The sequence below is a fragment of the Monodon monoceros genome, unplaced genomic scaffold (genome assembly GCF_005190385.1).
Source record: "Monodon monoceros isolate NGI ecotype Baffin Bay Population unplaced genomic scaffold, NGI_Narwhal_1 Super_Scaffold_12, whole genome shotgun sequence".
Classification (NCBI taxonomy): domain Eukaryota; kingdom Metazoa; phylum Chordata; class Mammalia; order Artiodactyla; family Monodontidae; genus Monodon; species Monodon monoceros.
The window spans coordinates 164,346,186-164,370,881 of record NW_021703768.1 but is presented as its reverse complement, the minus strand read 5'-3'; the positions used below and the strand labels follow the sequence as shown (position 1 = coordinate 164,370,881).

The 24,696-nt window shown below is 55.9% G+C and overlaps 4 protein-coding genes across 7 annotated transcripts in view; 1 reads left to right on the top strand and 3 right to left on the bottom strand.

Moving 5' to 3' along the window:
• The window catches only part of PALM3 (paralemmin 3), an 8,649-nt gene extending 895 nt beyond the window's left edge, over positions 1 to 7,754 (bottom strand). The window contains exons 1-7 of one of the 2 annotated variants that reach the window (XM_029219025.1): positions 7,607 to 7,754; positions 4,956 to 5,004; positions 3,993 to 4,073; positions 3,329 to 3,471; positions 3,106 to 3,190; positions 1,372 to 1,417; positions 56 to 1,275 (exon numbers count right to left, since the gene is read on the bottom strand). In XM_029219025.1, coding sequence (XP_029074858.1) covers positions 56 to 1,275; positions 1,372 to 1,417; positions 3,106 to 3,190; positions 3,329 to 3,471; positions 3,993 to 4,073; positions 4,956 to 5,004; positions 7,607 to 7,647 — 1,665 coding nt within the window. In that variant the 5' untranslated portion in view covers positions 7,648 to 7,754. Of the gene's footprint in view, positions 1 to 55; positions 1,418 to 3,105; positions 3,191 to 3,328; positions 3,472 to 3,992; positions 4,074 to 4,955; positions 5,005 to 7,606 lie in introns of both variants that reach the window. The other variant, XM_029219024.1, reaches the window with a different exon arrangement.
• Positions 7,755 to 12,834: 5,080 nt separating this feature from the next.
• Positions 12,835 to 15,544, top strand: MISP3 (MISP family member 3). 2 transcript variants are annotated; one of them, XM_029217792.1, is made up of 3 exons: positions 12,835 to 13,971; positions 14,485 to 14,558; positions 14,818 to 15,544. In XM_029217792.1, exons 1-3 carry the CDS (start codon positions 13,404 to 13,406, stop codon positions 14,833 to 14,835), a joined length of 660 nt encoding a protein of 219 aa, XP_029073625.1. In that variant the 5' UTR covers positions 12,835 to 13,403; the 3' UTR covers positions 14,836 to 15,544. The 2 variants fall into 2 exon arrangements, with proteins under 2 accessions (XP_029073625.1, XP_029073624.1); XM_029217791.1 differs by having other exon boundaries at positions 12,854 to 13,971; positions 14,485 to 15,197.
• A 2,687-nt stretch (positions 15,545 to 18,231) lies between these two features.
• Positions 18,232 to 21,461, bottom strand: CUNH19orf67 (chromosome unknown C19orf67 homolog). 2 transcript variants are annotated; one of them, XM_029218826.1, is made up of 6 exons: positions 20,881 to 21,200; positions 20,048 to 20,192; positions 19,825 to 19,925; positions 19,553 to 19,738; positions 19,077 to 19,211; positions 18,298 to 18,612 (listed from the first exon to the last, which is right to left on the bottom strand). In XM_029218826.1, the coding sequence occupies exons 1-6, from the start codon at positions 21,198 to 21,200 to the stop codon at positions 18,438 to 18,440; spliced, it is 1,062 nt and encodes a 353-aa protein (XP_029074659.1). In that variant the 3' UTR covers positions 18,298 to 18,437. The 2 variants fall into 2 exon arrangements, 1 of the variants encoding a protein (XP_029074659.1); XR_003792847.1 differs by lacking the exon at positions 20,048 to 20,192 and having other exon boundaries at positions 18,232 to 19,738; positions 20,881 to 21,461.
• Positions 21,462 to 22,408: 947 nt separating this feature from the next.
• SAMD1 (sterile alpha motif domain containing 1) overlaps positions 22,409 to 24,696 on the bottom strand; it is a 3,075-nt gene continuing 787 nt past the window's right edge. Inside the window, exons 2-6 of the mRNA XM_029216874.1 lie at positions 24,386 to 24,691; positions 23,672 to 23,966; positions 23,485 to 23,581; positions 23,275 to 23,386; positions 22,409 to 23,138 (exon numbers count right to left, since the gene is read on the bottom strand). Of these exons, the coding sequence (XP_029072707.1) occupies positions 22,980 to 23,138; positions 23,275 to 23,386; positions 23,485 to 23,581; positions 23,672 to 23,966; positions 24,386 to 24,691 (969 nt within the window). The 3' untranslated portion in view covers positions 22,409 to 22,979. The remainder of the gene's footprint in view (positions 23,139 to 23,274; positions 23,387 to 23,484; positions 23,582 to 23,671; positions 23,967 to 24,385; positions 24,692 to 24,696) is intronic.

Genomic DNA, 24,696 nt, shown 5'->3' with positions numbered 1-24,696 from the left:
GCTGCTCACCGCCCGTTCTCTGTACCTTCAGTGATTCATCTCCTTTTTTCTCTGCCTCCGACGGCTGCTCACCGCCCGTTCTCTGTACCTTCAGTGACTGCTCGTCTCTTTTTTCCTTTCCGTCCAGTGCTTCCTCACCTCCTATTCTCTCTACCATCAGTGATTCCTCACCTTCTTTCCTTTCTGTCACCAATGGTTCTTCAATTGCCTCTAACTTTTCCTCACCTCCTTTCTGCTGTACTCCCAACGGCTCCTCCCCTCTTTCCCTCTCTGCCCTCAGAGGTCCTTCAACTTCTTTTCTTTCTGCCGACAGTGGTTCGTCACCTCCTCCCATCTCTGTCTCCACCTTTTCCTCAACTCCTCTCCTCTCCGGCTCCAAGGATTTCTCGCTTCCTTTCCTCTCCACTGCCAGTGACATCTCTGCTCCTTCTGGCTCTGCGCCTGCCATTCCCTCACTTCCTCTCTTCCCCGCTAATTCCTCTGCCCACCTCCTCTCCGCCTCCCACGTTTCCTCCCCGCCTCTGCCGCCTGCCCCCAGTGGACTGTCATCCTTTCCCTCCCTTCCCAGTGCCTTTGGCCCTTCCAACCCCTCCACCGCCAGCTCTTCCCACTGCTCACTGAGGGCCACTCTCTCCACCCAAATGAAGGACCCCTCCTCTCCTCCAAAGCCCCCCTGCCCATCACCATCAGCGCTGCCCCTGGGGGCACCTTCCCCTTCTCCAGAAGCTGCTGCCCCCGGTCCCTCCTGGAGCCTCAGTGAGCTGGTGTGTGCAGCCTCCAGGCCTCTGCCCGCCTCCCCCATGGCCTCTGAGTCGCTGCCCTCTGTGCCTCCCACCCCTTCCCAGACTACCTCCACGATATCCCTGTCCTCCCTGACCCATGAAGGGAGCTCTCGTCGTCCGGCTTCCTGTCTGTCCCCGATGGCCTCCATGACCATCTCCTCCACCTTAGCCTCCAGCTCTGGGCCTGTGGCCCCCGTGGTACAGTCCTCCGTGGCCCTCAGCCCCTCCCAGACCACCTTCACCGTGCCTCCCCCTTTGGCCTCATTCACTCCCCCGTCAGACGCTGCCACTCCCTGACTCGGCGCCTGCTCCGGAGGGGGGCTGGATCCAGGGCAGGGGCCATTGGCTTCTGAGGAGGCCACTGCTGCCCCAGGGATCCTCCTTGGGGCTGGTGGAACCCCGACAGACTCGTCTCTGGACTTAGAGGGGGACTCTGGGTATGTGCCCACTGGTCCGGCTGGTATGGAGGCTCTCTTGTTTAGATCAGTCTGGCCTGGGGGCGTGAGGGGAGAAGGGGAAAGGAGAGATGGGGCAACAGAGTGAGATTCAGGTCCTTCCTCTTGCGACCCCCAGACCTCAATACACCCACCTGCAGGACCTGCCTCCACGGTGGGCTGGGATAGAGGACGGTGACCCTGCAGGGATGGAAGAAACAAGGTCAGGCCGGCCCACATCTCCACTTCCAGCTTCCTGCATGCCAGTACCCCTCCCCTGCTCAAACACCATCGATGGCTCCCCATTACCTTCAGGACCAAACCCTCTGTTGTACCTCAGCCTTCCTCACCTGTCTCATCTCCCTCTGCTCCATTGCGTTGCACACAGTAGGTGCCCAATCAATATTGTGGCCATGCAGCCAATCCCTCTGTATTGGGGACCTACTCTGCCAGCTACTGAGGTTACTTAAGGGACACTTAAGCCTTTTGCTATTGGAACTTACATTCCAGTGGGAGGAAGCAGGTAATAAACATAAAACAAATCTGTAATTCAGGGAGTGAGAAGGGCTATGATAGGAAAAAAAGAAAAGAAAAGAAAAGCAGGATAAGGGGCTGGGGAATGCCTGGGAGGTGATGGGGTGCCTCCTTTAGGTATAAGATGCAGAAGGGCCTCTTGGAGGAGGTGACATTGAACAAAGGCCTGAAAGGTGAGAAGAGCCAGCCTTGAGTCAAAAGGTAGGAAAGGGCATTCCAGGCGGAGGGGACAGCAAATGCAAAGGCCCTGGGGCTATAGTGATTTAGACAAGTTCAAGGAATAGAACAGAGGGTCAGGGTGGCTAGAGTGGAGTGAAGGAAGGGATCAAGGGAAAGATGAGCCCAAGGGAGGGGAGATGAGGACAGCCCTGCAGGCCACCTATGCCAAACCCCACAGATCTCCTATCCTACCCTCCTCTTTCCAGCCTCTAGGCCTTTGTCCAGGCTGTTTCCTCTGCCTGTATTCCTGATTCCCTTCCAGATTCAGCATAGATGTCACTGCCTCCAGGAAGCCGTCCCTGAGCCCCCAACCTCACTCAGGTGCTTCTTATGAGCTTCCCCTATATCCTGGGCTCCCCCCTCACAGACTCTTTGCACCCCATCTCCTCATCTCGACCGTGAGCTCTCTTGGGCCAGGAATCATGTCTTGCGCATCTCTAGCAGGGAATTCCCGGCTTAGACTAAAAACCCAACAAGTGCTTCCTATCCCAATTAAAGGTCTCCTCTCCTCTTTGGTCCTGAAACAGGCACCTGGGAGCCAAGGTAAAGCATCAGGGAGAGGTGGGGACTGTGGAAAACCCACACATCACCATGGCCAGGTGCAAATATTACTGGATCTTTGGACTTCAAGGACAACACGGAGAGCCAGATTTTAATGTGAAGTTGTCTTGATTTTCAAAAACCTGTATGTTGCATGGCCTGCGTTGTATCTTAATAGAGGCATTACCAAAACAAACCCCAAAACTCCAAAAGCCACGTAGATGCCCCAAATCATGAGAGCATCTCATGATGACCCTTTCCCACCTTTGAGACTGAATTCCATGAACACTTCCCCACATTTGCTGACTGCTTTCCTCATTCAGGTCATATTGGCAACCATATATCAAAACGGTCCCTTGTGCCTGTTCCAGGTACTAAGCTATGATCTCACCAACCCTCTCTCACACCTCTTCCAGGTGTGTGCTGTTGTTATGCTCATTTTAGAGATGGGGAAACTGAGGCTTGGGCAAGGAAAGTGACTTGCCCAAGACCACAGAGCAGAGGACCCAGAATCTAAACTGTACTTGGAGAGGTCCTGCTTTGGGTTCTGCTTGCCACACCCCCTCCTCCCACCGCCTGCTCCCCTAGCTCCTCACCTGTCGGCGCCAGGTGGGCCTGCCTGTGGGCTTGTGCTGGGCACCTGTGGATGCACTTTGTAACAGCTGCAGCTGGGACTGGAGTCTGGGGAAGAGAAGGGGCTGCTGGGAGCCTGGACCTCGGGCTTATGGACCAACCCCACCCGAAGTGTCAATTGGAGTGGGCTGAGGGGCCTGGCCTAGTCAGGCTGGGGCAAAGCTGTCAGGCAGGGGCCCTACTCACGTGAACAAGCTGCCTTCCAGGTTCCGGATGCGGGCCTGAGCCTGGTCCTCAGGTGACTGGGGGTCCTGTGAGGCGGGGTCCTGGGGCCGCTCCGGCTCTTCAGCTGCCCCGTCCATTAGCCAGCGTTCCCGGAGAGACTTCCTCTGGGCATGGGAAGGGGCACATGGACTACCCCATCTCATGTAGCGCCCCCCTCTGGATGTCCCACCCTGGGCAGATTTCTTATTGCCCTACGACCACCCAGATGGGACAGACATTTCTCCCTCAGGCTGGGATACGTGCCCCAACGATGCCAGGTGGGGCAGACACCCCGTTACCAACCCATAGCTTTCCCACGCTGGAAAAAAAACACCCATCGATCTCCCCAACCTTTCCAGAACGGGACAAACACCCCCAAAGGTGAACTCAATGTCCCTATTAGCCCCTCCCTACCCCAAAGAGGAACAAACACCTCCATTGTCCCCATACTCTTCCCAAAGGTGGAACAAATGTCCCCATCACAACCACCCACTCTCCCAAGCTGGGGAGGATGCCCACCCCCAAAGCTGGAACCAATGCCCCCCCCCATGTTTAGACAGAGCCTCCTTTGGTTCCCAGAATTGACTCTCACAGACACCCCCACTTCATTGCCCGGGCTAAGCAGGCGCCCTTGCCCGTCCCCAACCTTGAGCCGCTCCACACGGAGTTTCTCCTCCTCCAGCTCCCGGCGCGCGGCGCTGATCTCCTCCTGCAGCCGCCGCTTCTCCTGCGCGCACAGAGGAGCCGGAGCTGCCCGCGGGCCGGGTGAGGCCGGGCGGGGCCGCCTTCCCCCCTTCCTCCCTCCCTCCTCCGCCGGGCTCCCGGGGGCTCCCGGGGGCTCCCGGGGCTCCCGGGACTGCAAGCCGCGCCGGGGGCGGAACACAAGTCTGGGCCCCGGGCCGGGAGGCGGCTGCGGAGGCCCTGACTCAGCAGCGGGTGGGGGCGGGGCCGGCGGGGGCGGGGCCGGCCGCGCCCGGGATGCTGCAGAGGCCTCGCCCGCGCGGAACTGGGGTCTGTGGGTGGGAGGGCCTTGGAATGGGAATCCGGGGGTAGGGGGTGTCTGAGATATGGGGTTAAGAGGGACGGGATTCAGAGAGATGGGGGTCCAGATATGAAGATCAAAGGGAGGGGGCTAGTGAGATGGGGGTGTCGGAAATGGAGGTGCAGTCATGGGGATCCAGCGAGACTAGGATGTAGAGAAGGGGTCCAGAGAGATGGGGGTTAGTGAGATGAGGGGTTCAGAGAGATGTGGTCCACAGAGATGGAGATTTAAATATGGGAGTTTAGAGAGATGAGGTTCAGATATGGGGGTCTGAGAGATGGGGTTCAGACATGGGGTATCTTGGAGACTGGGGTTCAAGAATGGAGCATCGGATGCTATAGATTTCAAGAGTGCGGAGTTCGCAGCTCTCCATTCTAGGGGTGTCAGTGATCAGAGGAACTGGGGAGCGGAGGGGCCTGAGGATTTAGGTGGGGCGCCCCGAGAAAGGCGCACCTTCAGAGCCCTAGGCCTGCTCCCTGTGATAGGAGGGAGGAGAGGAAAGGGCTTGGGGCAAGGTTAGGGTTGCCCAGGGCTCCAGGCTGACCGCACTGGTAGGGCTTCACTTACCGCGATGACCTCTAGCCGCTGCCGGTAGAGGGAGCTCTCTGCCATGGGCCTGCAGGGAGAGGGAGGCGGCTGCCAAAGGGGTCTCCCAGGGGCCCACACCTCAGCAGGCTCACCTCTCGAATACCCCTCTCTGAGCCAAGATCCCTGAGCTGCTTGGAAGCCAACCAAAACCCAGCACTTTCCTCTATTTCCCCTTTGCACCTGGGAGGGGTCGGGGCAGAGGGCAGGGGTTCTGTGAGGGAGAGAGAGCAGAGACCATGACAGACTGAGCTAAATCCCTTCCTAGGCTTGACAACACCTCTCTGAGCCTCAGTTTCCCCATCTGTAAAATGGACCAGGATAGGTTGACCTTCACCTTGCAGAGAGAGATGGCCTTGCAAGGAAGTATCCATGCAGGAAAAAACTTAGGACATAGTGCTCCAAAAACAGTAGCACAGTTTATTATTAACAATAATTTTAGGGAATTCCCTGGTGGTCCGGTGGTTAGGATTCCGTGCTCTCACTGCCGAGGGCCCAGGTTCAATCCCTGGACGGGGAACTAAGATCCCACAAGCTGTGTAGCTCAGCCAAAAAGAAAAAAATAAAAAAATTTAAATAATTCCCACGACTAATAATGTTTTTGATTAATTATAATAACCATTCCCAGAAACTCTCGAATCCCACCAAACCCGAACAAGGTCCTTTCTGGACCTTGGCTCCTACACAGCATCCCTTAAGTGCTGGGGGGTGAGGGAGTCTGGGGAGAAAAGTGTCCATCCCACCATGGACACATGCCAGTGCCATGGTAACTCCGGAGTTGCCTCCTCCACCTGCAAGCCACCATCCCTGGGGGCAAGGGTCACCAGGTCACACTGCCTAGTGCTGGACTCTGAACTGGGAGGAGGGGGAGGGGGACTCGCCGTTTAAGGTTTAACCTGAGATTACCCCCATTGTTGTCCTCCTCAAAGCACCCCAGGATCCCCAATTCCCAGCCTCCAGGGCCACCCCTAGTCCGTTTGGGCTCCCCCTGGAAGCTGGAGGCTGACTGGTACTGCAGGGCACTTCAGGGACAGTCATCATTACATCAGCCTCTCATCAGAGACATGCACTGAGCACTGACTATGTGCAGGTGCTTCACAGGCCAATAACTAGAAGGATATATCTGTCTGCCTGTTGGCCCTGACGCTTAGCCCAGGGTGGGCACAGAGCAAGCCCTCAAACATTTATTAAGTTGAGCACTAACTAACCTCATTGCCCAAACTCTGGTGGGGCCTCCCAGATCTTCTCTGGCCTCACCATGAAGTTATAATAGTGAGTTCACATTTAGCACTTACTATCTATAGCACTCTAAGTGCTCTATGGGGCTTTTGCTAGGCTCCCACAGCCACCTCCCCCTCCCCCTCCCTGCCCTGATCTTGAGACACTGTAGTCAACTTTTTGCTGAGCTGACATTCCAACTGAGAAGAAAATCAGCCAACCATTAGCCAGTGCACACCAGGTGCCAGGCACTGTTAAATGCTTTACTCACAGTAACTTATTTAACCCTCTCTACCATCTTAGAAGGTAAGTATCAATAGTAGTACTGTCCCCATTTGACGGATGAGAATACTGAGGCTCCAAGAAGTGGCAAAAAGACTTGTCTAATGTCCCTGAGTCAGGATTGGAACTCAAAGCTCTCAGATCCCAAATATTGGGAACACTGTGGGGAAGAGGGAAGTCTAGGCATCCTCCTCTTGACGGCCAGGAGACAAGAGATCTGTCTGGGGTGTCCCCAATTCCAGTTGGGGCAGGATGCTGAAGTCATGCTTTCCAAGGTATCCCAAAGGAAGCTCAGACCCCCTGTTAATAAGTTTGCCCCTGGGGGGAAGGCTAAAGTCCCCCCTCTGCTCTCCCACCCCCAAGATGTAATCTCCCTGCCTCTTCCTTGCTGGGGGGAGGATCAGATTCCCATTGCTAGGCAACCAGGTTTGTAGTTGGTGAATAATGCAACGGGGAACCCAAAAGAGTGAAGAACCAAATTGGGGTCCCTGGGGGGAGCCCCTTTTCCAGAACTCTTTACAAACCTCTGGAGCCCCTCCACCCTCTTACTTTAAAAAGCCCTCACACCTCGAATATTAAAATAATCTGCACATTTCGTTAGATGTTGCTTATCTCTAACTCTACAAGAAGAACATTCACAGTGGTGGCTTTTTGCCCCACCAAGAACAGTTGGTGGTCATTTCATTAAGCAGGTGATCATTTCCATTTTCTCATTCTCTTTCCCAGTTTGGGAGCTGTTAACTTTTTCCTGTTGGATCTCAAGCATTTCCTCCCACCCTGGACACTGAGGGATGATTCTAGAGGCAAAACATAGGAGTCAGAGACCTTGACATTCCCTGCCCCTCACCCAAGTAATAGCCCCACCCCCCAGGCTGGACTTTGGGCTTGGGCCTGCCAGCGGAAAGTCCCCAAAAAAGAAGGGGGTGAGGGTTCACACCTCCCACCCGACTTTCTGGGGAGGGGGGGCATTGAAGAGCCTGGGGGGCTGGCTGCCGGCCGCCCTTCACTCTCCCTGGCCCCCTTAGGAGAGGCTAGCTGGAGCTCTCACCTCCCCTGCTCCGTGGAAAGGCCAGTGTCTTCCGTGAGCCCCTCCCAGGCCCTGCCCACTGGCCCCCCTGACCCCAGACACTTACATGGGTGTGGCCGGAGACCACACCTGGCTTTGCAGGGCCATCTCTGCCCAGAAGCCCACGTTCTGGTCCCTGAGTCCAGGACCCACCACCCGCTTGCCGAAAGGTGCCCTGGAGGCTGTGACTTGGCTGTCGGGAGTGGGGGGGGGGCTGCAGGCGGGCACTGGGAGAGCTGGTCCAGCTGGTTTGGGCCAGGAGGCGGGAGACGCATGGGCCGGGGCGAGGGGGGCCGGGGGCTGGCGGGGCAGTTCTGGGGAGGTACTATCAGCTGTCCTGATCAATTATTTACCAGCCAGTGGCCTCGTTGCTGCACTCAGCTGCCTCCTGGCAAACACACTCTCACATGTGTGGTCTAGCGGGTGGACAGACGTTTGGAGTCCCTGACCCCCTCAGACAATGGCACCTCCACTTGCCACCCTAGACATTTCTAGTCCAGTTGCCCACCAAGGGCCACCCGCCTTTGAGTACTGTTGAACACCACACAAGGGATACTTTTACAGGCTAACTGCCCTCCCTTCTTGGACCCTGGTTCTGGGGCGAGGAGGAAGGGCTGATCCAGCTAGAGGATTCTGGAGACCAGAGCCTGTGCCCCATGGGAACCAGAACGTCTGGGCTCTGGACAACTCTGGGCAACTTCCCCTAGGTTTCTAGGCTTCGGTTTCCCCTTTGGGAGAATAAGAGAATTAGATCAAACAGCCTCCAGGACCCTGGACACCCCTTAGATGTGATAACTATTGGGGGAGTGTGGTGATGGGAAAGGTCTAGAGAGCTTCCTACCTAAATCTTGAGGGTCCTTGTTCTACCCCACATCCCATTCTTAAAGGGCCAGCACCCCTTTTCTCAGCTGATTATATGTTTCATCCAACCACTCTCTTGGGGAAATCATTTTTACTCTCCAGGCTGGTATCCTACAGCCCCCAGTGCTTCCCTTATCACAGCCCTGGTCACACTGTGCAATTCTGACATAAACCTCAATGAGAAGAGCCCTTGTCCTGGGCTCTTTGCTTTACTTATTTATTTTTTAAAATTTTAAATTCATTTATTTTTGTTTTTTATTTTTTGTGGCCACACCGCACTGCATGCAGGATCTTAGTTCCCCGACCAGGGATCAAACCCCCTGCATGGAAGCGCGGAGTCTTAACCACTTGGCCGCCAGGGAAGTCCCCTGGGCCCCTTGCTTTAGAGGGCCTGCTCCCCATGGGGCAAAGGGAATGTACCCAGCTAAATCGTCCCTCCCTGCTCTAGATCCTACGCAGGGTGTCCAAGAAGTGGCCAAGGGCAGCTGTGGGCAGAGGGGTGAGGAAAGAGCATGGGCATGTGGGATGGGCTCCCTAGGTGCGTGCACAAGGCTCCTCGCTGTGTAGGACAGTTGGGGGTGGGAAGCAAAAGGGGCCAGACTGAGGGCTGGGGTTTTCCTGTGTCCCACATTCAAGTACAAAACTCCTAGGGATTCAAAATATTTTCAATTGAACGTGGTCATCTAGGTCATTCTACAAGTATATTTGTCATGATAGGAAGAGGGAAATATATATATATATATATATATATATATATATGCAGCGCCACACGGCTTGCAGGATCTATTTCTCGACCAGGGATTGAACCCGAGCCTCGGCAGTGAAAGGGCCGAGTCCTAACTACTGGACCATCAGGAAATTCCCCTGAGAGAACTTTTTTTTTTTTTTTTTTTTTGCGGTACGCGGGCCTCTCACTGTCGCGGCCTCTCTTGCTGCGGAGCACAGGCTCCGGACGCGCAGGCTCAGTAGTTGTGGCTCACGGGCCCAGCCGCTCTGCGGCATGTGGGATCTTCCCGGACCGGGGCACGAACCCGCGTTCCCTGCATCGGCAGGCGGACTCTCAACCACTGCGCCACCAGGGAAGCCCTGAGAGAACATATTTTTAAAAATTAGTTTTTAATTGTGGTAAAATACACACGACAAAATTTACAATTGGTGGCATTCAGTACATTCACAGTGTTGTGCAACTTTTGCCACTGTCTCATTCCAGAAATTTTCCTCACCCCAGAAGGAAAGCCGGTACCCATTAAGCAGTCACTCCCCATTCCCTCCTACCCCCAGCTCCTGGCAACCACCGATCTGCATCTGTCTCTATAGATTTACCTATTTTGGACATTTTCTATCAATAGGATCATACAGTATGTGGCCTTTGGTGTCTGGCTTCTTTCACTGAGCATAATGTCTTCAAGGTTCGTCCACATTGTAGCATGAATCAGTGCTTCATTCCTTTCTATGGCTAAGTAATATTCCATTGTATGGATGGATCACATTTTGTTTATCCATTCACCTGTTGATGGACATTTAGGTTGTTTCCACCTTTTGGAGGAGAGAATATTTTTTACTTCATTGCTTGTAGTTTGATTTTATAACTGTTAACTATTTGGATGTATAATATATAGGCTTCCCTTTGTACCCTTGTCCTGTGTTCCACCTTGAGGCAAGATTGTTCTGTTTATAATTGTGTCTGTCTCCCAAGCTCAACTGCAACTTCCAAGTCTGGTTTATCTCTTTGTTCCCAGCATTGGGAACATTCTTAAACAAGTGTTATGTGTCAGGCACTGTTTTAGGCGTGGGGGAGTTGGGTGAGCATGACAAACAGAAAATGCTGTAATGCAGCTCACTTTGCAGCCTGGGGTTGGGGGAGACAGATAATATACAAATAAAGGAAGAAATAAAGGTAATTGATGATAACTGCAGTATTGGGTGAGTTACAGAAAATAACAGGGATAGGGTTAAAGAAGAGCTGTGTTTGATGTAGGCTGGGTGATCAGAGACCACTTCTCTGAAGAACCAAGACCTGAATAGCAGAAGCCAACCATGTGATGAGTCATTCCAAGCAGAGGGAAAGGCAAGTGCAAAGGCCCTGGGGGTGGGAATGCAGCTGGGGGGTTTGAGGAAAGCATGAAGGCTGGGATGGAGGAGTGATCAAGGGAGATGTCAGGAGATGAGATCTGAGAAGTGGGAAGGGCCTTCTAAGCCAGGGTAGGGAATTTGGATTTTTCTTCTAAGTTTGGTGGGGAGTCACTGGAGGACAGTGAATGTCTGGGACAAGGGTGGCGAGAAGTGGACGAATTCAGAATACATTTTGGAGGCAGAGCAAACAGCAATCCAATATATGAATGGATTGGGGCAGGGGCTGAGGGAAAAAGAGAAATTGAGGCTGACTTCTACATTTTGGGCATGAAAAACAGAATGAGTGAGTTGCTATACATAGTAGAGAGGAATAGAGTTGGGGGAAACCAAGAGTTCAGTTTCTAAAGTGTTCATTTTGGCATATCTATTAGACTAGGGACTGTTGGATATGAGTCCAAAACCCAGGGGAGAAGTCAGAGCTAGAGACATAAATTTGGGAGACATCAGCATAGAGATGGTATTTAAAGCATGACATTGGAGTTTGTCAAGGTCTGAGTGTTGGCAGGAAAGAGATTGTATACTTGAACCAAGTAATTGATGAGAACTCAGTAGAAGGAAATAATCAAGGCATAGTGCATACCCTGGATTCGCCACAGCCAGGAGCTGTTACCACCCCATGGACCTGGAGGGAGAGAGCTATGTGGAGCTGCTGCCTGCTGTGGAGGGACACAGCCAACAAAGCTTGGAGGAAGGGGGCATGGGATAAACATCCTGACCTCACTCACCTCTCTCCCATCAGCCAAACCCAGTGGAAGCCAGAGGGGAAGGAAGCCCATTGATGCAGGTGAACCAGAAGTCTGAGAAGGGGTGCCTGGGAGGTAGGAGGGAAATCAGGAGAGGATGGTGTCCTCCAAGACCAAGGAGCTAATGGAGAGGGAATCAGGGAGGAGCCAGTGATCAGGTCTGGCAAATGGAGGTCACGGAGGTCCTTGGACAGAGAAGGTTCAGTGGCATGGTGGAACCAAGAGCCCAGTAAGCATGGCTAGAAGAGGGACAGGAGGTGATAAAGAGTCCACTGTAGAGACAACTCATTCCAGAAGTATAGTTTTCATCCTCATCACCTCCTGAGGGAGTAAGCACTATTATCCCCATTTTACAGACAAGGAAACTGAGCCTTGGAGAAGGCTGACACTTAGGTTCTGAGTGGGCGGGAATCAGGTGGGCCTGATTCCAATTGGGTCAATAGAGTCAGAGGAAGGAAGGAGGTCAGATGGTCAGAGGGAGGAGGGTAGCAGCTTGAGACTGGGATCAAGGAGAGAGTAGAGTGGGAGGGTGGACAGAAAGGGGAGTCACCAGGGTAGGCAGAGAGTTGGGGGATTATTGGGGCTCCTGAGGCTGTGTAGCCCCCCCACTTTCTTTAGGTAACTATATCTTTCTTACTGGTCACCCCAAAATGGTGGGGGGTGGAGGCAGGTTTTGGAGAGAGCCCAGGGGAAGAGAGTGGAAAATGTCCCTGGGGGTAGGTCGCCTGCTCCCGGCATCGATCCTGGCCTTGAACGTCACAATCTGGCCCCAGCTGCAGGGAGCTACTTCCTCCCGCAAGTCTGGATACCTCTCTGAGCCTTCCCAGTCGCCTGGGTCCAAGGTGACCGCCTTTCAAACCTCAGCCGCTCTGCTGAGCCCTGGGCGTTCTGTGTGTGCGTCCCTCCCTCGTCCCTCAATCTGGGAGTGCACTTGGCGGTGGACGCCTCGCGTGCTTTTCCTGGAGAGGGTGAGGGGAAGGGCCCTCTGGGCTTGGCGCGGGCGCTGGCTCACCGCTCGGAACCTTGCTGAACCCAGGCACTGGGAGGGAGACTGGGGCGGGCGGTGAGGCGGTTCCTGGCGCCCCCTCCAGCCCGAGCTGTGCGCTGCAGGGGTGGAAGGTGGAAGGACAGCCCAGAGGCCGTGGGCGTTGCTGCTGCGCGGGACAGGCAAGGCCCTGGAAAGATGGCTTCGGGGGACACCCCACCAGAGGACAGCGTTCAGAGGCCCAGCCAGGCGTGCAGCTAGGGCCAAGCCTCCTGGCAATGCCGGGGACGTGAGGCCGAAAAGGTTCTAGGGTGGCGCCCCCTGAGTGAACACTGCACCCAGACTGGCGTCCCAGGTAGCGGGCTAGGTCTAGGGAAGTCCTCTTTTAAACGGGCCAATGCCCTGAGCTGACTTGAGGCGTGCTAGTGGAAGAAATCCAGCGCCCAGCTGAGGCGCCCCCGTCTCGAGGGCGGGGCCAGGGCGGAGCCCGGAGTCCTGCCTGCAGGTGCAGGGGGCGTTGCCCGGCCCTGCCCCCGGGGACAGTTCTTGGAGGCCAGGGGCGGGTCAGAGAAGCGGCCGGTGCAGGCTACGCCTTGGAACCCGCGGACGGCGACTGCAGCCACAGGTGCCGCGCAGGGCAGTGTGTCCCAGCTCTGGGCATCAAAACTCCAGCGCTGGGAGCTAAGGCTTCCCAGCTGCTCCCAACCCTGGACACCGAGGCCCTCGGGCCGGAGAGCGAAGCCCTGGGGTCGTCCGAAGAGCGGGGCCCTGAGCCCCCCGGGTTAGACAGAGAAATTCCCGGGCCTGCCGCAGAGCAGGATACCGAGGTCCCCAGGCCAGGAGGCGAGGTCCCCGTGCCCTCCCCAGACCAGGGCGCGGAGACCCCCGAGCAAGAGAGCGAAGTCCTCGGGCCATCAGCGGGGCAGGAGGCAGAGCGCCCTGGACCGACTGCAGCTGAGGGCTTTGAGAGTCCTGGGCGAGGCAGCGACGACGCTGAACCGTGTGAAGCGCGAGGCGCGGGGCTCCTGGAGCAGTGTCCCTCTCAAGGTCCGGAAACCTCCTCTGAGTCAAACTCGGAATCCCCCCAGCTGCGTTTTCTACTGCGCTCCGAGACCCCACAACAGCCCCCAGAGCAGCCGCTCATGGAGACGCCCATCGAGCGCGAAATCCGCCGCAGCTGCGAACGCGAGGAGAGCCTGCGCCGGAGCCGGGGCCTGAGCCCAGGTCGCGCGGGCCGCGAACTCGTCGAACTGCGTGTGCGGCCGGTGCTCAGCCTGCCGGGCCCCGGCTCCGCGCTCCCGCGCGCCTTGGAGCGCGCTCGGGCGGGCGCGCAGATGCAGCGAGACATCGAGCGGGAGGCCCATCGGCAGGCGGCGCTAGCGCGTCCCGAGGTCCCAAAGCAGCGCGCCCGGCAGCCGCCTCAGCCGCTGGGCGAGCTCAAGCGCTTCTTCGAGGCTGCCGGCGGGTGCGGCTCCTCGCTGGCGGCGGAGGGCAGCGCGGACCCGCAGCGGCTGCCTGAGCCCGGAGGCCGGCCACGTTCAGTCGTGCAGAGCCGGTGCCCGGTGCTGGCCCGCGCCCCGCCGCCCATCGCACCATCGCTGCTGGAGCAGGAGGTGCGCGAGGTGAATGAGCGCGAGCGGGAACTGCAGCACCAGCGCCTTAGCGTCTACGGCACCGCCGAGTTCAAGGAGCCCGCGCCCAGCCTAACTGGTAAGCCACTGGCGCCCCTACGCTGGGAATTCCCAGGGCTCCAGCCGCTCTCACCGACTGCCCAACTCCAGTGGCCCTCTGACCCTCAGGGTCCCCCTTCCTGGCTCCCAGACTCCTCGGGCCCCTCTCAACTCACCTCTTCTGGGCTGCCCATCCCTATGCTCCACACCCCCGGCCCCCGTCGGACTCCCAGATCCAGCCCCCCTAGGCTCGTGGTGGGAGAAGGGAGGAGGATCCCACATGTCTTTGTCGGGTTCCAGGGAACCCTCCCTGGGTTCTGGCACACCTGGATCCTCCCTCTGAATTTTCGGGTTCCTACCTCCCCACCCTGGGTTTGTTTGCCTCTCTCCTCCCTCGGGTTCCTCCCTCCTCCCTCATGATGGAGGACTCCATGGGGAGGAGGGGGGTGAACGCCTGTGTGTGTTTAAGGGGCGCGGCCGCTCTCCTTCGTCCTGGCCGCCTCCAGCTGGTGAGAGGAGGGGCAATCTCGGCTGAGCGCCCCTTCCCCCGCAGCGAGCAGGGGCGACGGAAAGCTGGCGGTGATCTGGCCTCCCCGCAGAAAGGCTTCGGAGAACTGTCTGGAGCAGGTGGGAACCCCTTTCCCCTCCTGCCTCAGGCGTTTGTCGCTGCCCCCCACCCCAACCCTCTGCGTGCGAGAACGCTGGGCTGGGGAAAGGACCCCCTGGGAAGTCACTCTGCGCTAGGACCCAAAGTCCCGGACGTGGCCCAGGGGTGTCGAGAAGGCAGTGGTCCTGGGGCCCAAACTGCCCCACCCGGGGCCTGGGTGTCCCCACTCGCGGTGCGCGGGCCCCCGAGGCATGCCTTCGGTCTGGCCCCTCTCTCCAGGAGGAGCCGAAGCCTTGAGGTTCGAGCCGGCTGGGGTCCCCGGACGAAGGTAACATGCCCGTCACAGGACCCAGGCAGGGGCGCCCAGGAGTGCCCTCCGGATCGGCGGAAGACCTAGAGAGGGGCTACAGGTGTGAGCCAGAAAAGACGCAATCGATCAGCCCCTCCTCGAACCTGACTTTGTGAAATTGACCAGAATCTTCTATAAAACTGTTAGTCCCAATTGGGAAACACCACTATCACAACCCCGCCAGTAAAACTGCCCCGCCCTTCTCCACCTAACTGCAAACGGAGCTAGCCTCTCCTTCCGGCCTTGACTGTTAGATAGGGGTCACCTCCTCGGCTGTCCCCACTCCCCAATAAAGCCCCTTCTTTCTGGGCAGTGCAGGCTGCTTTTTTCTGGGTCCTCTTCGTCTGCGGTGGGGTGGGGCGGGAGCGCGGCGAGAGGAGCAAGGCTTGAGAAAATCGCCGGAGGCGCCGGCCGGAATGCAGAACGTCCCCTATCTCCTTGTTCCAGGGCCGCATATCTCCCCCTGCCCGGCCGGGGCCCTAGTGCCCCCTGGCGACGCGGGCGCGAACTGCGGCGTTGGGACAAACGAACTCATGCCCACCCTTTCTAGATTTCGTCAACATTTATTGGTGCCAAACCACATGCCCCGCGCAGGGTGCTGGCTAGACAGAGGTGATAAGAGGTTGTTCCCGCCCTGGGGACATAAACAATGGCTACAAAAAAAAGGGAGTGGTATTGGTTCAAGCTCCTTAGTAGGGCATGCAAGGCCATTTATAATCTGCCTAGTAATTGCAAACCTCACATGCCTACAGACCTTAGGCAGATATTAAGAGAGAGACAGGGTGTGCTGTAAAACAAATGCCTCATTTCAACAGGCAGGTCGGTGTTCTTGCATATCACCAGTGCTATGAGTGAGTGAGCTTAGTGGTGTCAAGCTTCTGCTTTCCAAAAGCAACAGGAGGGAATTCCCTGGTGGTCTAGTGGTTAAGATTCTGTGCTTTCACTGCCCAAGGCCTGCGTTCAATCCCTGGTCTGGGAACCAAGATCCCACAAGCCCCATGGTGCGGCCAAAAAAATAAAAAACAAACAAACAAAAAAAAACCCCAAAGCAACTGGAAGTCCAGGCTTTAAAAGAGAAATCTACCAAACTTTAATTGTGACTATTTAGAAAACTTTAATTGGTGGGGGGCAGGAGGGGACAGCAAGCAACACCTGTTTGCAGTAGGGCTTATGGCTGTCAGTTGGCAAGCCCTCCTTAATTTCCCTCTGTCCCAAGACAAGGGGTCCAAGGCTCCCCTGGATGGGATTCAAGATAAGCTGTAAGACTGCATCTGTGCAGTATATTCTGCGGTGTTAGTGTATCAGCTTCTTAGAGGTGCGCTGAGACCCAGAAAAGACTTTTAGAATCATTGTTTAAACTCCTGGATTTGTCCAATTCTGTATGCCCTGGGTCTAGCTCACACAGCACTGCACCCCAACAGTAGCTCAGCCCAAGGACCCACCCCTGACCCCATCATCAGCACACTGACCACATGGTTGACCGTGACTCTGGGAGGTGCGGAGAGAATAGCAGGAAAGAGCCAGCACTGCCAAAGTGGAAAATGGAAACGCCAAGAACCTGTTCTTAATCCCTGGCAGGGGAGCTAAGAATTAGGTATGTAGAGTTGACAGAACTGCTTAAGTGTAGGCCTGGGTTCTCTAACTTTCTTGCATATTAAAACTACCTGAGGCACCCTTATGCCAAATAAATCAGAATCTGATAGAGGCCTTGGCATCAGTAAAGCTCCCCAGGTGCTTCTAACATGGAGCCAAGTTTGAGAGCCATGAGGTCGATGTAGGCTAGCATTTCTCAAAGTGTGGTATCTGGACGAGCAACGTCAGCATCACTTGGGAACTTGTAAGAAACACACATTCTTGGGCTCCATCCCAGACTTAGTGACCAAACCCTCGACATGATTCTGAAGTTAGAGAATCATGGGTGTAGACAGGACCCAAGAAATTAAGCCTGTTTCCTTCCTCTCTCAGTGTTGTCACCACCCACCAGAAATCTAGTTTTAAGTGGCTTGTGGATTTGTCTTAAGGGAGATAGATTAAATCTGCATGTCGCTAGTCCAAATTGAGATGTGCTGTAAGTGTAAAATACACAAAAGATTTTTAAAACCTAGTACAAAAAAAGAGGGATATCTCATTAATAATTTCTTACATTGATTATATGTTGGAATAATATCTTGGATATATGAAGTTAAATAAAAATATCACTAAACTTATGACCTCTTTATTTTTCTAATGTGGCTACTAGAAAATTTGAAATTACATATATGGCTCGCATTTGTGGCTCATTTTAAATTTCTATTGGACTGGGCTAGTCTAAACAGTGGAGGGGGGCCTCAAATCCGTGTCAGGGAACTTCAGAACCCCTTTGGACCCGTTCAGACCTGAGTTGTGGACTAAAAAATCCTTGATGCAGTCAGAAACTGTCACCAGAAGCCTCCAATCCCACCCCGAATGAACAAGGGTTTTGGTCCAGTCCTGATTTACTTCACCTCTCACGTTCTTTTTTGTCATTTGTAAACTGGGATAATCATAATACTTATGATAATACTATGTACCAGGGACTATTAGGTAAGCGAGTGTTTTGCTCCATGAAGCAGGGCTCCAAGTCTCTCCTCCCACTCTGAAAATGCTAGGGGGAACCAAAAGGTGTCCCTTAGTTTAAAGCGGGGGGTTGCTCGCAGCTGAGTGACAGCCGGGTCAGCAAGGACACCCCTCCCCTCGCAAGTGACCAGTTGCTATCAGAAGAGCCCAGCTCAGGTCCAGGCTCCGCCACTTGGTCGCCGTAGCTCTCGGCAGGCGAGTTCACCTCTCAACCCGTGTCTTCTCTCCGGTCCAAGGTTGGGGTGAGGCTTAGCGACCCTAAGTTGGATTGCCTCCAGGCTCTCCCACCCAGCCCGCGCCCCGGACACCCCAGGGGGTACAGCGACCTGCACAAGACAAGACCGAAAAGCTGGAAGAAAAGATCTAACCTCGGCTCTTAGGAAACTGATGGCTGGCCCTTTCCCGGGGCACGTTGGGAAATATAGTCTTTTTCGGTACAGGGAAATAATTTCCGGGTCAAAACATAAGAGTGGGCGTGGCTCTGCGTCCCTTCCCACAGTGGGCGTTGAATTTCCCGGCTACCCAAAACTTGAGGTTTTCTGGGTTCCGGTTGTTGACAGGAGCAGCTACTTCCCTTTTTGCTTCATGAGCGCCTCTGCGCATGCTCTGAGCTTCCGTCCTCCCGTCGGTGGACTATGGTTTTGTTTCCAGAGACTACATTTCCCAGAAGGCCGCGCGAGTGGGCGGGGGCCCCCTCTCCCCAAGGGGAGGGGAGCGGCGATCCGAGCGGACGCTGAGCCTGTGACCTTTCTTTCTTTCTTTTATTTAACATAAAACCGGTGTGTCCACCCGCAGGGCCCCGCGGCCGGGCCGGACCCAGTGCGGACGGGCTAGCTCGGCCTGGCCCCTTGGAAGGCAAGGCGGAGCTGCACTAGGAGAACGAGTGAGCCCCTCCACTACTCCCTCTCCTGGAGTTTGGAACTGTCAAGCTCCAGCTCCCATCCTCTCTCCAGGTTCAAGGCTCCTGCGCGGCCCACGCCGCGGGCCCGGCGGCGCTCGGGGGCCGGGCCGTGCCTGCCTGGCCCGTGAGGATCTGCACCAGCAGGTCGGTGGCCAGCATGTGCGACGGCTCCTCGAAGCCGATGGTCAGCAGCTGCTCGTAGTCCCCAGAAGGCTGCGGGGACAAAATCCTGGGGGCCGGGGAGAGACAGGCCTGGATGTGAGCGCCCCCTGCTACTCGGGAGCCCCTCCCCTTGAGTGAAAGGCTGCGGCTGAGAGAGGCTTTGTTTCAGCTAGGGGTGGGAAAAACCCTGGGGGAAAGTGATTTTCTTGTTGATGAGAAACATAGAGGGTAATGGCTCTGGGAGGCTGAACAACTCTGGCCCTGACCTGGCCAATTACTCAGCTAGCTGTGTGTCCTTGGGCAGGTAATTTATCCTCTCTGAGCACCTGTTTCCTTCTTTGTAAAGTGGGGCCAGTAGTATAGACCTCAGTGGGTTGTTAAACGAGTCTGCATAAAGCGCTTTTCGGGGCACAATAAAATGCTATCATTATTACCAATGGAAACAGTGTTGGGGGAGGTAGATGGTGTTTGTTTGGGTTCTGCCCCTCCCTCCAGACCCCACGCCCACCTTGCCATAGCCCTAGCTCCTACCACGAAGAAAGGTCATCCTCAGCTGGTCCTAGGGGCACCCATCGGCCGATGGACCACAGCTTCTGAATCTGGGGGCATGAGTTGGTTGGACTCTTGCCTGTGTCTTCCCATGTATCTCTATAGCACAGGAAGTAGCTGGGAGGGGAAGGGGCAGCAATTAAATGTGAGCAGTTTCCTAACTTCTGTTGGAGGGTTTTAATTTTGGAGGTAAGGTAGAAACTCCTCAGAAGTTGCCTTCAAGTTCTCAGGTAGGGATATGATTCAAGACTGAGGCTTTTTCTCACTGTCAGCCTACTTTTAAGATGAGGGCTTTTATTTTGATGGGGGCATATATATATTTTTAAAGGTGGGGATGACCTTTCAAAGGTCCTTGATTTCCTGCTTGGCTTTCCATGCTTTGATGGTGGTGGTTCAGTGGCCCAAACTGGCATTCTCCATAGAGAGGGGAGGACTTTGATTCTGATAAGGGGACTCACTAATCCACACGGGAATCTTGCCCCTGGCTGCTGGACTCTGGGGTGGTTTCCAGGTTCCAGCGCATCTTCTTATAGAGGTATCGGGGGAAGCGGCTGGCGGTGTAGGCGGCAGGGGCACAGTATCTAAAGATGGACACCTCGTGGGAAGGACTGATGGAGAACCTCCCGCAGAAGAAACAGGAGATGCTGGCAGGAGATGGGAGAGTGGGGAATGAGGGTATGCCCTGGACTCCTCCACCCCTGACCCCAATCCCAGTCTCCTAACCTTTTACCTTAGGGGGTCAGTCTCCTCCAGGTTCACAAACCCAAATGATGCATACATAAGGACCAGCTGTTCCAGGCGCAGAGTCAGCTGTTGGGAGATCTCCAACAGCTGCATGGAAGAGGGGGCATTAGCTGGCCTGATTAGCTGGCCTGCCATGAGCGTCCTCCCCATCCCCCAGGCCTGAGGCATGAAGAAAGGGACATAGGGTCTAGGAAACCTGCTCCACACACCCCCTTTCGGATCAGCTCCTGCAGGGCTCCAAAGATGGGGGGCACACTCCGTGCAGCTGCCTCCAGGTACAGGAAGTAGGGCTCACACATCTGCAAGAAGGTGGGCATGGCCCTCGCCAGCTGTTCCTTCTGCACTCGGTCCCTGCTGAAGGGAGAAGGGGGCCTTTGCCTGAGGTCCCTGGCTCCCCCACCAATTTCTCCCATTCCACTCACTGCCCACCTGTATCCCTGACCTGGACCCCAACTACAAACCAAATCCCCCAGTGTCAGGCCTTTCTCAGAGCATATTCCAGGACCACCAGCATCAAAAACATTTGAAACACTTGTTAAATGCAGACACCTGAGTCCCAAGACTGACTTTGACTTACTGTTCCCTGGGTGAAGCCCAGAAATCTAGGGTTTAAACAACCTCCCAGGGGATTCCCATGGACATTGATATATGAGAATCACAGTCCCCTTTCCCTTGGTCTGGGAATCATATTATCCTTTGAGGCCTCAAACTGGTAGCCAGTAGGCCAAATCTTGCTCAGATAGGTTTTGTTTAGCCTGCCCAGGGTTCAAAGCCTAAGCCAACGGCTACAAAGTGGGAGAAGAGTTCTAGCGATTTGGCAACCCCAAGGGCCCACATAATAGCCCACACTCCCTAACCCCAAATTTCTACACAGTCCTCATAACTCTTCGAAATTGGATTGCTGATCAGCTAGCTTCATTTACCTCCTCTGGCTCCTAATGCTTTTGAGTTTGCAAATCTAGTGTCATCTGTCACCTATTTTGTTATCCCCTTCTCCGTCTCCTTATCCATGGGTAGAACCTAGGACCCCGTCCAACATCACCTGTAGAACAAGTAGCTCTGGAAATCATCTGCCTTCTTGAGCAGGTAACGGAGCTGTTCGCTGATGGGGCCGAACATGGTGTCCAAGGGTAGGCGAGGAGGGGCGGGCCCAGGGCCTGGGGCCAGAGGCTCAGGGAAAGGCGTAGAGGTGGAGGCCTCGGGCAGCTGCCCCTGAATATCCTCGGGCTCCGCCTGGGGTGAGTCCCCAGGTCGGCCAGTGGGGTCTTCGCAGGGCTGTACCCGAGGTTCCAAGTCGTCCGGGAGCGGCGTTTCCCCAGGGCCCGCGGGGAGCGGCCCCAAGAACCACTGCCTGGTTGCCATCGTGCGGCGGGAGGCGGGGACCAGAGCTCTTTAAGCCTCCGCTGCTCACATTGGCCGCAGGTTCGACCCCGCCCAGGGTACCTCGGACTTGGCTGGGAGCGCGTCCCCCTCCATCTCACCCGGGCCTCGACCTCTCTGCCGGCGCTGCGTGGAGGGAGTTCAGTTCATTTGAATTTCAACACGCAGGAGGGGCGAAACGTTCCGGCTCGCGCTGCGCGGCCCGGCCGCGGCGCCTCGCGCACACGCGCGCTCCCGGAACCTGGCCGTGGGGTACGCGCCGGGGGAGGCGACCTGGGCCGCTGCTGGCGCGGCAGTGTCCTGGGGGTGCGACCTGGGGCCAGCGCATTTGACTCTCTGAGGCGGTTTCCTAGGGAGGAGGGGTCTCTACCGAGCGTCCAAACCCCGGGGTTGCAGGTATAGAAAACGAGGACTGCCCCGCCCCACTCGCTGAGTCTCTGACTCCCAGGACACGGAATCTGTATATTTTTTTAAAAAACTAATGGAGTTGAGAAACTGCACTAGAACTTAGCAGCACTTGTGATGTAGTGGTTGTTACTAACAATAATAAAAATTTTCACTTGGAAAAATTTTCCCATCCCATGACCTCATCTGATGGCCCAGTCCTTTCCGCCCCTTTTACGGAGAGGGCCAGGAGGCCTGGAGACCCTACCATGGGCCCAAAACAGACCCCTGCCCACAACAGTTGTAGGCTGGATTCTTTGTAACGTGCAAAGGTTGTCAGATAATAGAGCTATGAAGCCAAACATATTAATTATACTTAAAGACTCTGGGTAAAGAACTCAGACAGGTGTCAGGCTGCACCCTGCGTGACCCTGAGCAAACATCTTTGCTGTGATGAGCCAGTTGCCACATCTGTAAAGTGGATTTTTCACGAGCCCTGCCTCATGGGGCTGTGGTGAGACCCAGAGAATGCCCGTAAAGCCTAGAGTTAACTGCTAGTCACTTAACAAATATTTGAGCACCTACTGTGTGCCCAGGCGCTGTTCTGGGAATGGGGAGATGGCAGAAGCAGCAAATATTCCTGTCCTCCTGGAGCAGTTAGCTGGCCGTGGGGCAGCCCCATTCACTACCTGTCTCCCTCCTCAAACAATTCTGTCCTAACCCAAGACTCCCAGGAGGCTGGTGTGGATCTTCACGTCCCCGACTACATTCATAAAATGGACGCTGTGCCATGTTTTTCTTCTCTCTTTTTTTAAAATTTTATTTAAAAAACCTTCGGTGCAATATTAAAAAGCAATACAGCCAGCTGGAGCGACAATGAACAGAAAGAAATGGGAGGGGTAAGGAAGATCCAGGGACCCCCCTCCCAGCTGCTCCCAGGGGCTGGAGGCCAGGGACAGACTGGGGAGGGGCCTGGGTGGTGGGGGAGGGAGGAACGGCCACCCACCAAAATGAACAGACAGAATAAAACATTTATATAGGAAACATCTGGCTGAACTGAAGAGGATCTAGGGAAGATGGGAAGCCCCCATTTTACTTTTCCAAAAATGTCCTAGACTGGGTGAGGGGGAGGGTTGGCCTCCTGGGGTGAAATGAGTAGGCCCTGTCCCACCCAACACTCCTCTATCATGGAGTACAGGCTGTGCTGGGCGCCAGAGGTGTGTGTGTTGGGGAGACACAGGGAAAAGATGAGTAGGAATGCCCCCTCACTGGAATCTGTTGTGAGGGCTGAGGGTGTCCCCGACCAGCTCCCGGACTCTGGGGGTCTTGTGTAAGATGGGGACTGGAATGGGTTGGGGCAGGGGCGAGGCTTGGCGCTCAGCCTAGAAAGCCATCGGGGTCGTCATCCTCAAAGTGGCCTTGTTGCAGCACCTTGATGTGGTGCTCGTAGATTTTCAGGGCTGGGCCGAGGCGGATGGACAGGCCGGTCAGCACATCTGTGCGCTGCATGAGCAGCAAAGACTTGCCATCGATTTCCTGGGTGGGACAGAGAGAGAGAGAGAGAGAGAGAGAGAGAGAGAGAGAGAGAGAGAGAGCGAGCGAGCAGGGTCAGAGCACACCCCCCCACTAAGGCCCTGGAACGCTGGGGCTAAGTTGAGGGTCAGGAACTCACCTGCTCTTGGAAAGCTGTTGCCTGCTCGGGGAAGCCGGCCTCGGTGAAGTACTCTACCACATCTGTCACTGTCCACTCCACAGGATCAGCCGGCTTCTCCTTGCGCCCAGAACTGTGTTGGAACAAAGGGAACCAGTGAGCAGTGATGCTCCTCTGGTTCTGTGATACACACCTGGGCGGCACCCCTGTGTCTCAAACACCCCAACTTACGGACAGCCAAAGGGGGTCCCATCAACCCCAGGTAGGGCTGGTTTTCCTGGGGGCAAAGGCACGGGGGATGGGGAGTCTGGCCCAGTGGCAGCAGAGGCTGGGAAATAAAAAGCATATGCCTGTGGTTTTGTCTTGGGGCTCGGTTCCTTCCCACCAGGCACCCTCCCCCACCCGGCGGGGTCCTTACCTGATCCCCCTTCCTTATTCATGGCGGCCATGGAGAATACCTGTCGGGTACCACTGCCTGGTGCTGGCCCCCGCCCTTCATCCTGGCCCTGGTGGGGTCCACAGGGTGTCCACTCCTTGATCCTCTCCTTGGCACTCTGAGGGCCCCGCTCGCCATTAAGCTGCTGGTGCTGGGCACCTGCAGGACGGTCACCCTCGGGCACCTCGGAGCCCTCAGACACTTCGTCTTCATCATCTTCACCTTCATGATCTTCATCCTCCTCTTCCTTCTCAAGCACTCGCTCTTCTCCACCTCTCTGGTGCAAGGGAGACAGGCACGCAAGGTTAGTAGCTGTTCTGGCCCTGGGCCCAATCCCTGGGATCCAGGACCAAGTGGTGTGCCTCACTACCACCTTTAATATCAACACGGACTAACTTTTACACATTCACTCCATGCCAGGCTCTGTGTTAATAAAGCCCTCAGTAGCCCAATCTCATTAAACGCGCTCAACAACCCCAAGGAGTCGCTACTGTTATTAAGTCGCGTTTTACAGCAGAGGAAACTGAGGCTGGGGAAGATCAAGTCACTTGCCAAGGTCACCACCCGCCGAGCCCGCCAGGAAGAAGCGCAAAGCCCCGGCCGCCTGCGGCCCGGTTACTCCCGGGATTCGCGCCCCGCTACCAACTTCGCCCGCACCTGCCCACCGCGCGGCGCCCCCCTCCGCGGCGCGCTCACCTTGCTGCGCGACGCGCGGGCGCTAGCAGCCGATGGTGCCCGCCCGGGCCTGTCCCCGCGGGGCAGCGCGAGCGCTCCGAGGCGGGTGCGCTCCAGGCGGCCCCGCGCCGCCGCCTCCTCCTCTAGCAGCCCCTGCACGCGGCCGCGGGTTAGGCGGCCGCCGGCGCCGCCGCTGCCCCCGAGGTAGCGCACGACTTCCCGCAGGCTCACGGGCCGCGCCGGGCCGCCGGCCCGCGCCGCGCCCCCCTCCGGCGGCTGCTGTGGCTGCGGCGGCGGCTGCTGCTGCTGCTGTGGCGGCGCCGGCGGCTGTG